The sequence below is a fragment of the Carcharodon carcharias genome, chromosome 13 (assembly GCF_017639515.1).
Source record: "Carcharodon carcharias isolate sCarCar2 chromosome 13, sCarCar2.pri, whole genome shotgun sequence".
In the NCBI taxonomy this organism is placed as follows: Eukaryota; Metazoa; Chordata; class Chondrichthyes; order Lamniformes; family Lamnidae; genus Carcharodon; species Carcharodon carcharias.
Window position 1 is genome coordinate 126,886,225 of NC_054479.1, and position 14,495 is coordinate 126,900,719.

General features: G+C 43.0%; 1 protein-coding gene across 1 annotated transcript in view; it reads right to left on the bottom strand.

Moving 5' to 3' along the window:
- snd1 (staphylococcal nuclease and tudor domain containing 1) overlaps positions 1–7,340 on the bottom strand; it is a 946,160-nt gene extending 938,820 nt beyond the window's left edge. The window contains exon 1 of the mRNA XM_041202041.1: positions 7,229–7,340. Coding sequence (XP_041057975.1) covers positions 7,229–7,309 — 81 coding nt within the window. The 5' untranslated portion in view covers positions 7,310–7,340. The remainder of the gene's footprint in view (positions 1–7,228) is intronic.
- Between the last annotated feature and the right edge of the window lie 7,155 nt (positions 7,341–14,495).

Sequence of the window (14,495 nt, forward strand, 5' to 3'; positions counted from 1 at the left end):
TGTCCCATTTGTGCCACCAAGGCTGCAGGAAATCAGTGCTTCCCCAGAATTCTTTTTTTAAAGCAGCAGACATTTGATCCAAAAGGGCATCTCTTTCTGATAACCGAACAGTAGGCAAACTATCCAATTGGGCACCTTAGCCCAATCCAGCAATTTAAAGGTGAATATAAATAAGCAATGTCCAAACTGAATTTCTGCAATCTTTTATAGAATCTGTTAAAGTACATAATATATTCCTCTATGGAAGCACTGTCCCCCTTTCAAAATCTATCAAAGTCTAACCATGCCTCGGAGGCATCTGATAGATCTTTGCTGTAAATATCATCCATGCAGCTTAAAAGAAGATCCAGCCCTTCATCGGTGCCCAACTGACAGGCATCCAGCTCATGAAATAACTTGCTTCTGATTTTACTTTTGTTAGGAAAAGACAATGCCAAGACATAGCCTTTCTAGCCCACATCCACATATCCACTTCATTTTTCCACTGGTCATAAGGTTCAGATTCAGAGAACATCATACCCTTACAATTTACACTTGCTTTCAGCCATTCTTCACAGAAGTAACTCAGATTACAATATTCTGTCTGGGAAAAAAAATTCTTAGTTTCCAATCTTCAAATTTAGACAACCATCCTCCGCTACCATGTTAATTAATTCTGAAGTCAGATGGTGAAATAGGAAACCAGACACCAATCTTTTACTTAATATTAGATTGATTTACAGAATTCAACATTACAAATACCTGCCTCCTCTCTAAACAATATCCAGTGTCCCAGAAGTCTCTCTTTATATGTGCTCAAGGTACTTGAGTAAAGAATAGTACAGACTAGCAAAACATCTGCAGTGAAATTAGGATCTTTAGTGCAGCAGTACTTCTTTAAATCCCCATCACATGTTATTCCATCCTTCCCATGCAATACCCATTCCATTTATATTATCCTTCTCATACCCCCATCCTTCTTATGCCATCCCATACCTCTCAGCTCATCCTCCCATTCTATTTCTCCCACACCCTCACATCAGTGGGAGTAATTTGGGAGACACAGCAAAAATTCATCCCTAGGAAGAAGAAACATACTAAAGGAGGACAAGGCAACAAAAGGTGGAGGAACTGAATAGGCACTTTGTGTCAGTCTTCACGGTGGAAGACACAAGTAACATCCCCAAAGTTCAAGAGAGTCAGGGGGCAGAGGTGAGTATGGTGGCCATTACCAAGGAGAAGGTGCTAGGAAAACTGAAAGGTCTGAAGGCGGATAACTCACCTGGACCAGATGGATTACACCCCAGGGTTCTGAAGGAGATAGCTGAAGAGATAGTGGAGGCTTTAATGGTGATCTTTCAGGAGTCACTGGAGTCAGGGAAGGTCCCAGAGGACTGGAACATCGCTAATGTAACCCCCCGTTTAAGAAGGGAATGAGGCAAAAGACGGCAAATTACTGCCAATTAGCCTAACCTTGGTCGTTGGTAAGATTTGAGTCCATTATTAAGGATGAGATTTCAGAATACTTGGAAGTGCATGGTAAAATAGGTCAAAATCAGCATGGTTTCATCCAGGGGAGGTCATGCCTGACAAATCTGTTAGAATTCTTTGAGGAAGTAACGAGTAGGTTAGACAAAGGAGAGCCAATGGATGTTATCTACTCAGTCTTCCAGAAGGCCTTTGACAAGGTGCTGCACAGGAGGCAGTGCCCATGGTTAGAGGCAAGGTACTAACATGGATAGAAGACTGGCTGTCTGGCAGGAGGCAGAGAGTGGGGATAAGGGGGTCCTTCTCAGGATGGCAGCCGGTGACTAGTGGAGTTCCGCAGGGGTCAGTGTTGGGACCACAACTTTTCACTTTATACATTAATGATCTAGATGAAGGAACTGAGGGCATCCTGGCTAAGTTTGCAGATGATACAAAGATAGGTGGAGGGACAGGTAGTATTGAGGAGGCGGGGAGGCTGCAGAAGGATTTTGACAGGTTAGGAGAATGGGCAAAGAAGTGGCAGATGGAATACAATGTGGGGAAGTGTGAGGTCATGCACTTTGGTAGGAAGAATAAAGGCATAGGCTATTTTCTAAATGGGGAGAGAATTCAGAAATCTGGAGTGCAAAGGGACTTGGGGGTCCTAGTCCAGGATTCTCTTAAGGTTAACTTGCAGGTTGAGTCGGTAGTTAGGAAGGCAAATGCAATGTTGGCATTTATTTCGAGAGGACTAGAATATAAAAGCAGGGATGTGCTGCTGAGGCTTTATAAGAGTCTGGTCAGACCACATTTAGAATATTGTGAGCAATTTTGGGCTCTGTATCTCAGGAAGGATGTGCTGGCCCTGGAGAGGGTCCAGAGGAGGTTCACGAGAACAATCCCAGGAATGAAAGGCTTAACATATGAGGAACGTTTGAGGACTCTGGGTCTATACTCGATGGAGTTTAGAAGGGTGAGGAGGGATCTGATTGAAACTTACAGAATATTGAAAGGCCTGGAGTGGGCGTGGGGAAGATGTTTCCATTAGTAGGAGAGACTAGGACCCGAGGGCACAGCCTCAGAGTAAAGAGAAGACCTTTTAGAACAATGATGAGGAGAAACTTCTTTAGCCAGAGAGTGGTGAATCTATGGAATTCATTGCCACAGAAGGCTGTGGAGGCCAGGTCATTGAGTGTATTAAGACCGAGATACATAGGTTCTTGATTGGTAAGGGGATCAAAGGTTACGGGGAGAATGGGGTTGAGAAATTTATCAGCCATGATGGAATGGCTGAACAGACTCGATGGACCGAATGGCCTAATTTCTGCTCCTATGTCTTGTGCTCAGTACAATAGTTTTTGCACCTTCTTCATAGGATAAATTTCAGGCCCAGTACCTTTGATGTAGTGGAACATCCCAATACATTTCACAGAGAGTGGGTGGGGAGCTGTTTTAGGCACGGGATGGCACAGTCAGAGTAGCTGGTGTTGAGTTTAGCCAACCGACCAAAGGAATCATTAAAAAAATGAGCTATGGTTAAGCCTTATAAAGTCGGGGGAGATGTGGCAAGGTAGAGAAATTCATGAAGCTAATTCTAGCATACAGTGCCATGAGACTAAAATCTTAACAAACTGCATTTATATAGCACTTCTAATGTAGTAAAACTCCTCAAGGCACTTCATAGGAGCATAATCAGGTAAAAAAACAAAGCTCTGCTACTAATGGTGGAGGAAAGGAACTGGGGGGAATGAAAAGACAAGGGGAAAGAACAAGATCATCTCAACTCAATAGAAAGCCAGAGAGAGAAGTAGAAGAGCGTTTGAATGTAGCCAGTTTCTGAGTTAATGAGGGGAAAGGCCACATAACCTTTTTAAGACAAACAAGAATGTTAAATATCAATGCGCTGGGGAAATGAGTAGGCAGTAGATTTCAATTTGCTAGGCAATAGATGATCACTTAGAAAAGGGTAGAATATTCCCAAATGAGTTTTGGGAAAGCTGAAGTTTGTGTAGGGTGCAGACCATCAAGAGCAGCATTGGAGAAATGAAATCTCTTGGTGACAAAGGCATGAAACTTTTAGTTCCAATGGGGTTGAGAGATTTGAACAGAGATGGAAATTGTTCTTCACAGTGACAGGAGGCAAACAAATGAACAAATTCAACACAAGTTATTTCTATTCCACATCTATACAAAACAATATCTTTTAAGGAACAGTTTACATAGATACCTGTGCCACACCATTACTGTCTATTTCACATTTCCCAGGCCTTTCCTCTAAATCAAAAAAGTGCCCTTGGGACAGGAGAAATTCAAATCAGAGTTCTCAATAACACAAGATCATCTGGGTTTTTACTACACTGGGTAACAAAATAATAAGAAAATGTTCAGGGAGCAAATTAGATCTTCCAGTGTTCTGGGATCCACAAGTTCAAATAGTTGAGAGTAATGCATCAACTTAATTTTTAATAACAGTGCAGGTAAAGCTAGGCACTACTAGTGCTCTTTAATTGCCATAGCAATTAATTTTCAAAACCACTCCACTATTTCAATTTCCAATACAATGCAGCATTTCACAAACAAAAAGCAACTCATTCCCCAACCATTGTTACACCATTACCTTATTTAATAGTAACATATTAGATTAAGAGTTGCTACTACTTGTGTGTATTAAGTGTCACCTCCTCCCAAGCTTCTGATTTCATGGACTGAAGGCTACTCTCCACACACACATTCCTGCTTCACAATCTACCTTTTCCCATCCAAGAAACCTGAAACGCTGACGTGACTCAAGGGTCCGAGTAAGAAGGTTGCAAGTTCAAGTCCTACTCCAGGACTTGTCCTACACAATCTGGAGATCTCAGGACTGTACTAAGTGCTGTCTTTTAGGTGACAATGTAGCAAACAACATTCGTTCTTCAATTAATGCCAAAATAAAATTCAACTCGTCACTTATCCAATTTGCTGTGTGGGACCCTGCCACATCCAAGTTTCTGTCACATCTGCCTGCATAACAATGAACACTTTAAAAAAATCAACTGAGTTTGGAATGCAACAAGGTTCTTTTTTATTCTTTCATGCCTATACATCATCAATTTTTTCCCACATGGTTTTGAACTTTGTAATGCACAATCTAGCATGGTACTAATCTGGGATGGTTTCTTTTAACACTAGCTTCTACTGAAGTAAAGAACACAGAATTGTTACAGCGCAAAAGGCAGCCATATGGTCCATAGTGTCTGCACCAGCTCTTCGATTAAGCAACTCACCTAATTCCATTTCTCCACCTTCTCTTTGTAACCTTGCACATAGTTATCTGAAAAGGAATAATTTAATTCCCTACAGAATGCTTCAATCGAACCTGCCTCCACCATACACACAGGTAGTGCATTCCAGACCCTAACCACCCACTGTGTGAAAAGATTTTTCCTCACATCACTTTTTGCCTCTTTTGCCAATTACTTTAAATCCGTGCCCTCTCGTTCTCAATCCTTTCACAAGTGGGAACATTTTCTATCTACTCTATCCAGACCCTTCATGATTTTGAATACCTTTATCAAATCTCCTCTCAGCCTTCTTTTCTCTAAGGAAAACAGCCCTAACTTATCCAACCTATCTTAACACAAGTTGCTCATCCAATCGTGCTCACTGCAATATCCATGCGCTACTGATAAATACTGTCCAGGATGACGATTTTAGATTCTTTGGTCCAAAATACTATAAGGTCACCTATACCCACCCACCCTTTCTGTCACAGTGCAGAATAACTGGTGAGGTAATGGTGTTTAAAGTAAGCTGCTAAGAGTACTGCTTCTGTGCAATGTAAGTTCATTCACCAAGTATCAAGACTTTCACACAATTTTATCCAGCTCACATGTCGGGACAGTTGAATATAAGTTCAAGTCATCACCTTTGAGACGATGTGCTGAATTGGCGATTATCACAAATATTCAACACCACCGATTTTGTGCTAAACAAGTGCTACACACATTACTACCTATCAATCACTGGTTTTGATTTTTTTTTTAAAAATTGACATCTGTAGATTTAAGTCTATCCTCCATTTCATTTGGCAAAGAACTAGACACACATTTGTATGCCAAAGTTTAACAGGAACCCCCATGGAGAGCATATGTTCAACATTAGTATCAGCAGAATCATGGTTTCCAAGAATAATCATGAGTTATCTTTCTTAACCACGCTGCTCAAATATTTGCCAATTTATTTTTTTTAAAATGGTCAAAGATCTCACATGACAACCCAGTAAAGTTCCAAGCCATAGGATATCCCAGGTCCAATTACCAGTCTGCGTTGATCAGAGTCAGGACAGCAGTTGGGGTATTATATGATACAAGTCAATCTTTCTTAAAATTTGCATTAGGGCCCCTGAGCTAAGACGACAAAATACACCCAAAGTTTTTCCTCAATCGATATCTGGTGATCCGGACTGGAAGCTGGGCAAGGCAGCAATGAATTGAGCTGCACTGCCCGCCTGCAGTGATGTCTAGGCTAACATAAGAAGAATGGACAATTAGACGAGTTATGGGTTGGTAACTGTAGCACCATATCCCCACAGGAAACAAAACCTCATGGATAAGAAAACTGAAGGAGAAAAAGTCAGGTCAGCCAAGTAAATAAAACTTTTTCCCAAAAATACAGAGAACCATAAGAGAACTGCTTACTGCGTATGGTACTAAGGATATGAACAAAGCTAATGCTGTAGCTAGTTTCAGTGTATATCACATGGTGCTAATAACCAACCCCATTTCACGCACTCATCCGGAATATTTCTTACTTCTGCCAAACAATCACCGCCAAAAAGAACAGTAAAATTACTAATATAATCAAGGGGGAAATTCATAGAAGTCTCTATTTTAAAAAACACTGCTGTACACACAATTCAAGGTCAGCGCTTGCAAAGTGAAACCGACTGCACAGTACCGCTATGTTGGTTTTAATTAACTAAATAAATATGGAAAATTGGTGAATTTAATCCTAGATGAATGCAATCTCTGGAAAGTAGTGATATTTTGAAATTGAAGTGCGCATATTCCTTCCACAATACTTAAAAGTAACGAGATACTTTTGGTGAAGTTCCATCAACAAACTGCGAAGTATTTTATCTAACAGATGTCTCCAAGTCCCTACATCTGATCGTTGTGGAACAGCTACCACTTGTACCCTTTGCTCACCCACTCTCGCCCTACAGCTTACGTGGCTCATCCAGTTGCTCGATTTCCTTCCCGACAGGATTAGAAAACAATTTAACACGCAGCTATACCCAAACACACCATTTATTGATACGATTGCATCCCCCCTCCGCGCCCGGTGCGCTTCAACTCTTTTAAATTCCCTCCGTTGCGCACACCTGAGCCTCCTCCGGAGCTTGGAGGGCAAAGTCATTTTTAGGGCTTTTCTTGCCCCTGCCCCCCTGCCCCCCACAACCCCCCCCACCCACCCCCCGACTCAACACTTGCACCCTCCTTGTCAGCACTCCGTCCCCTCTCAGATTCAAAGCCTTAACTTTCCCGGTTTTCCCGGTTACGGATTTAGCGGGAAATTTCCATAATTTTTTTTATTAAATCACTTTCGGGTTCGCTGTGAAACTCCAGTCAAGGATGAGTCTCCGAAGCTCAAGTTAATGTGTTCTCTTTTCCTCCCCCCGCCCCCCCACCTCCCCCTTTGAACACTCTTTGTCAACCCCCTTCCTCCGCCTCCGTCAATGGCACCCCATTCAATCATTTCATCTTTCCTGCCTCCCGCCCCAACGATGACAGCGTCTCACCAGCTTGACAATGCCTCGCTGGAGCGGTAGGGCCGGAGCCGCTGACTGAGTTTGAGAAGGAGTCGCTGCTGCTGTCGCCATCGTGCCTGATCGGAGCAGTGAGTGAACCGGAAAGAGAAAACTCAGCGGGGCCCCGCGCGCTGAATAGATAAAACTGCGCGCCTCCCAGTGACTGCTTCCGGGGCGGGAGCGCTGGGGGAAGGGACACGTCATGGTTACCAGAGAGACACTTCCGGGTGGAGGGCTTGGGGAAGCCTAGGACACGTCAGCTCAAATAGATGAGGGGGGAGAGTGTGAGTGTCAAATACTGGGGTTAAATAAGAAAGACTTGCCATTCATATAGCACCTCCTATGATATCGGGTCGGCCCAAAGTGCTTTACAGCCAAAAGTTTAGTCACTGCTGTAATGTAGGAAATTAAGGGCTTGTTTTCTTTGATGGACATGGGTAAATGTTTCAAATCTTATTTATAGGATAGAGGACACAGAAACAGACCATTCAACTCATCAGCAGAGTGATGGAAGGGGATGTCAACAGACTACCAAGTGGCACTTATTCAGAAACAACCTGCTTATTGACGCTCAGTTTGGGTTCTGCCAGGGCCTCTTGGCTCCTGACCTCATTACAGCTTTAGTTCAAACATGGACAAAAGAGCCGAGTTTGAGAGATTAGGGAGAGTGACTGCCCTTGACATCAAGGCCACATTTGACCAAGTGTGGCCTCAAGGAGCCCTACAAAACTGGAGTTAATGGGAATCGGGGGAAACTCCTTTGGTTGGAGTCGTACCTAGCACAAAGGAAGGTGGTTATTGGAGGTCAATGATCTCAGTCCCAGGACATCACTGCAGGAGTAACTCAGGTAGTGCCCTAGGTCCAACCATCTTCAGCTGCTTCATCAATGACCTTCCCTTCATCATAAGGTCAGAAGTGGGGATGCTCGCTGCTGATTGCACAATGTTCAGCAGCATTCGCAACTCCTCTGATACTGAAGTAGTTCTATACCCATAGGCAGTAAGACTTGGACAACATTCAGTCTTGATAAATAGCAAATAACATTCACACCACACAAGTGCCAGGCAATGACCATCTCCAACAAGAGAGAATCCAACCATATTCCAATTTGCACACAGCAAGCTTCCACTAATGTCAATGCGATAATTACCAGGTAATCTGTTATTGTGGTGGTGATTGAGGGATAAATATTGGCCAGGATACAAGGAGTAACTCCTTTGCTCTGTTTTGCAATAGTTTCATGAGACTATTTACCTCCATCCAAGAGAGCAGAGAGTCTTGGCCTCATCCAAAAGACAGTACCTCTAACAGTATAAGTACTCTCTCATTACTGCACTGGAGTGTTTGCCTTTGATTTTTTTTTCACTCAAGTCCTGGAGTGGGACCTCAACTAACAACTTTCTCACTCAGAGATAAGAATGCTACTAACTCAGCCAGGACTGACAGTCAAGACTTGTGAAAGAACCAACTCAGGCAGGACTGACAGACAAGACTTGAGAAAGAAATAGGAATGATGGAGAATGAGAGCAAACTAGAGAAACATCAGATACAGAATGAGAAATAAAGAGAAATAGAAAGATTCAATTAAGAGAAGAAAAGACCAAAAGGAAAAATGAACTTTTTTTTTACTGAAGAAGTTATTACATGCAGGAATGAGACTCAGCAGTTTAAATAATTCCTTTTCTGGGCTGGAAAGATTGATTGGCATTACAATAATAATTAACACATTAAAAGGATCCTTACATTTAAGTATGAGCTCTAACTTTCTGTGGCAAATTTAATGGGAAATTAATGTGCAAGTACAGCAAGTTCTTCAAAATAAAGGGTTGAGAGCTTGTGCAAAGCAAGCAGCAGAGTAGTACCACCCAGTAAGTATATTTTATGAGATTGCCATTATTTTTCCAGCAAGATAACATAACATAAGAAAAAGGCCTCTCAAGCCTGAATGCCATTCAATAAGGTCATAGCTGATCTGATCTTGGCCTCAACTCCACTTTCCTGCCTGTTGCCCATAACCATTGGCTTTCCTATGGTTCAAAGGTCTATTTATCTCAGCTTCGAATATATTAAATGATTCAGTCTCCACCACTGTCTTTGGTAGAGAATTCCAAAAATTCATGACCCTTTGAGAAAATAAATTTCTCTTCACCTCCATCTTAAATGGGTAAGGCCTTATTCTGAAATTATGTGCCTTAGTTCTAGATCCCCTGCAAGGGAAAACATCCTCTTAGCATCTACCCTGTGAAGCCCCCTCATATGTTTCAATAAGACACCCTCTCATTCTTCTAATTCCCAGGTCCAACCTGCTCAACATGCCTTCCTGGGACAACTCCTTCATCTCAGGAATCAATTTAGTAAAACCTCTCTGAAGTGTATCCAAAGCAAGTATATCCCTCCTTAAATAAGGAGACCAAACTTTACGCAGCATTCCAGGTGTGGTTTTACCAACTCCTTGTACAGCAAGACTTCCCTATTTTTATACTCCATATTCTTGCAATAAAGACCAACATTCTGTTTGCCTTCCTAATTACTTGCTATGCTTGCCCACAGACATTTTGTCTCTCATTTACAAGGACATCCAGATCCCTCTGTACCATGATATTCTGTAGTCTCTCCATTAAGGGTCAAAGCACAGAAGAGCAATTGTCATAGGGGACATTACAGTCAGGGGCTCAGATAGGCGCTTCTGTGGTCGTGAAAGAGACACCAGGATGGCATGTCGCCTCCCTGGTGCCAGGGTCCAGGATGTCTCTGATCAGGTACGGGACATTCTGAAGGGGGATGGAGAACAACCAGAGGTCGTGGTACACATTGGTACTAATGACATAGGCAGGAAGAGTGACGAGGTCCTGCAGCAGGAGTTCAGGGAGTTAGGCAGAAAGTTAAAAAACAGGACCTCTAGGGTCGTAATCTCAGGATTACTCCCTGTGCCACGTGCCAGTGAGGCTAGAAATAGGAAGATAATGCAGCTGAACACGTGGCTGAACAGATGGTGTAGGAGGGAGGGTTTCCGATATCTGGGTCATTGGGATCTCTTCCGGGGCAGGTGGGACCTGTACAAGAAGGACGGGTTGCATCTAAACTGGAGGGGCACCAATATCCTGGCTGCGAGGTTTGCTAGTGTCACTCTGGAGGGTTTAAACTAGTATGGCAGGGGGTTGGGAACCAGAGCAATAGGTCAGCAGGTGAAATAAAGGACTGGGAACCAGTGAATATGGCCAGTAGGACTAAGAGGAAGGGCAGGCAGGGAGAAATTACTGAACACAGTGGGACTGGGGGTCTGAAATGCATTTGTTTCAATGTGAGAAGTATAACAGGCAAGGCAGATGAGCTTAGAGCTTGGATTAGTACTTGGGACAATGATGTTATTGCTATTACAGAGACTTGGTTGAAGGATGGACAGATAAACGTTCCAGGATTTAGATGTTTCAGGCAGGATAGAGAGGGATGTAGAAGAGGTGGGGGAGTTGCACTGCTGGTTAAGGGGAATATCACAGCTGTACGACAGGAGGACATCTCATTGGGCTCATGCAGCAAGGCAATATGGGTAGAGCTCCGGAATAGGGAGGGTGCAGTCACAATGTTGGGGGTTTACAATAGGCATCCCAATTGCCGGAGGGAGATTGAGAAACAGGTGTGTAGGCAGATTTTGGAAAGATGTAAAAACAATAGGGTTGTTGTGGTGGGTGATTTTAACTTTCCCTATATTGACTGGGAATCACTTAGTGCTAGGGGTTTGGATGATGCAGAATTTGTAAAGTGCATCCAGGAGGGCTTCCTGAGACAATATGTAGATAGTCCAACTAGGGAAGGGGCAATACTGGACCTGGTATTTGGGAATGAACCCGGCCAGGTGGTCGAAGTTTCAGTAGGAGAGCATTTCGGGAAAATTGACCATAATTCAGTAAGTTTCAAGGTACTGGTGGATAAGGATAACAGGAGTCCTCGGGTTAAGCTGCTTAATTGGGGGAAGGCTAATTATAATAATATTAGGCAGGAACTGAGGAATCTAGACTGGAGGCGGATGTTTGAGGGCAAATCAACAACTGACATGTGGGGGGCTTTCAAACGTCAGTTGATAAGAATTCAGGACTGGCATGTTCCTGCTAGGATGAAGGATAAGCATGGCAAGTTTCAGGAACCTTGGATAACGAAGGATATTGTGAGATTAGTCAAAAAGAAAAGGGAAGCATTCGTAAGGGCAAGAAGGCTGGGAACAGATGAAGCCCATGGAGAATACAAAGAAAGTAGAAAGAAACTTAAGCAAGGAGTCAGGAGGGCTAAAAAGGGTCATGAAAATTCACTGGCATCAAGGATTAAGGAAAATCCCAAGGCCTTTTATACATATATAAAAAGCAAGAGGGTAGCCAGGGAAAGGGTAGGCCCACTCAGGAACAGAGCTGGGAATCTGTGTGTGGAGCCAGAAGAAATGGGAGAGATACTAAATGAATACTTCTCATCAGTATTCACCAAAGAGAAGGACTTAGCGGTCGATTTGTCTAGGGAAGAGTGTGTAGATAGCCTGGATCATGTTGAGAACAAAAAAGAGGAGGTGTTAGGTGTCTTGAAGAATATTAAGGTGGATAAGTCCCCAGGGCCAGATGGGATCTACCCCAGAGTACTGAGGGAGGCAAGGGAGGAGATTGCTGGGGACTTGACAGAAATCTTTGTATCCTCACTGGCTACGGGTGAGGTCCCAGAGGACTGGAGAATGGCCAATGTTGTTCCATTGTTTAAGAAGGGTAGCAGGGATAATCCAGGAAATTACAGGCCGGTGAGCCTTACGTCAGTGGTAGGGAAATTATTGGAGAAGATTCTTCATTACAGGATTTACTACCATTTAGAAGCAAATGGGCGTATTAGTGAGGGGCAGCATGGTTTTGTGAAAGGGAGGTCGTGTCTCACTAACTTGATCGAGTTTTTTGAGGAAGTGACAAAGATGATCGAAGATAGAAGGGCAGTGGATGTTATATACATGGATTTCAGTAAGGCCTTTGACAAGGTCCCTCACGGCAGACTGGTACAGAAGGTAAAGTCGCACGGGATCAGAGGTGAGCTAGCAGGACAGATGCAGAATTGGCTTGGTCATAGAAGACAGTGTAGCAATGGAAGGGTGCTTTTCTGAATGGAGAACTGTGACTAGTGGAGTTCCACAGGGATCAGTGCTGGGACCTTTGCTGTTTGTGGTATACATAATGATTTGGAGGAAAATGTAACTGGGCTAATTAGTAAGCTTGCAGACAACACTAAGATTGGAGGAGTTGTAGATAATGAAGAGGATTGTCAAAGGATACAACGGGATATAGATCGGTTGGAGACTTGGACGGAAACATGGCAGATGGAGTTTAATCCGGACAAATGCGAGGTCATGCATTTTGGAAGGTCTAGTACAGGCAGGTATTATACAGTAAATTGCAGAACCTTTAAGTGCATCGACGGGCAGAGGGATCTGGGTGTACAGGTCCACGGGTCACTGAAAGTGGCAACGCAGGTGGATAAGGTACTCAGGAAGGCATATGGCATGCTTGCCTTCATTGGCAGGGGTATTGAGTATAAAAGCTGGGAAGTCATGCTGCAGCTGTATAGAACCATGGATAGACCACACTTGGAATATTGCGTGCAATTCTGGTCACCACATTACCAGAAGGATATGGAGGCGTTGGAGAGGGTGCAGAGGAGGTTTACCAGGATGCTGCCTGGTCTGGAGGTTATTAGCTATGAGGAGAGGTTGGAGAAACTCAGATTGTTCTCACTAGAGCAACGGAGATTGAGGGGCGACTTGTTGGAGTTTACAAAATTATGAGTGGCATGGACAGGGTAGATAGTCAGAAGCTTTTTCCCAGGGTGGAAGAGTCAATTACTAGGGGACATAGATTTAAGGTGAGAGGAGAAAACGATAAAGGAGACATGCAGGGCAAGTTTTTACGCAGAGGGTAGTGAGTGTCTGGAATTCTCTGCCAGAGGAGGTGGTGGAAGCAGGTACGATAGTGGTGTTTAAGAGGCAGCTTGACAAATACAAGAACAGGATAGGATGGGAATAAAGGGATACAGACCCCGGAAGTGCAAAATGTTTTAGTTGACAGGCAATACAATCAACGCAGGCTTGGAGGACCAAAGGTCCTGTTCCTGTGCTGTACTTTTCTTTGCTCTTTCTTTGTTCTTTGTAAAATAATATTTTGCTTGTCTATTCCTATCGAAGTGGCAACCTCACATTTTCCACATTATACTCTGCCAAATTTTTGCCCACTCACTTAACCTAAGAATATTTCCCTTCCAAATTCTTTGTGCTCTCCTCACTAGTTTTCCCACCTATCTTGATATCGTCAGCAAATTTGGCTAAGACACACTTGCTCCCTTTATCCAAATCACTGATACAGATTATAAATAGTTGAGATCCTGGCACTGGTCCCTATGGCGCCCCACTAGTAACAGTCTGCCAATCTTAAAATTATCCATTTATCCAGACTCTCTGTTTTCTGTTAGCTAGTCAATCCTCTATCCATGCAAATATATTACCCTAAACACCATGGGCTTTGCACAGTAATCTTTTATGTGGCACATTCTCAAAGGCCTTTCGGAAATCCAAATATATCTACTGGTTCCACTTTTTACTGCCCTGCTCGTTACATCTTAAGAGCATACAACCATAAGAAATAAGACCATAAGACGTAGGAACAGAAGTAGGCCATTCAGCCCATCTTCAAAGAACACTAATAAATTTGTAAAAACAATCCCCTTTTCATAATACCTTGTTGACTCTACTTGATTGTATTATGATTTACTGAATGTTCTGCTGCTACTTCCTTACTAATGGATTCCAGCACTTTCCCAATAACAATGTTGGGCTAACTGGCCAATTGTTTCCTGCTTTGTGTCTCCCTTCTTTCTTGAATAGGGGTGTTACATTTACAGTTTTCCAATTCACTGGGATATTTCCAGAATTTAGGGAATTATGAAAAATTACAACCAATGCATTCATTATCTCTGCAGCCACTTTTTTTAATACCCTAGGATGCAGAACATCAGGTCCAGGGTACTTGTCAGCTTTTAGTCCCATAAGTTGGCCTCGTAGTTCTTCTCTAGTGATAATGATTGTTTAAAGTTCCTTCCTCTTCTTTCAATTTGATACCATTCTTAACTTCTTTAGCTAGCCATGGATAGTTCATCCTTTTTGTAGAGTGTTTCTTTCTCAATGGAATACGCCTCTGTTGAGAATTATGAAATATCTCCTTAAGTGTCTGCCACTGCTTATCTACC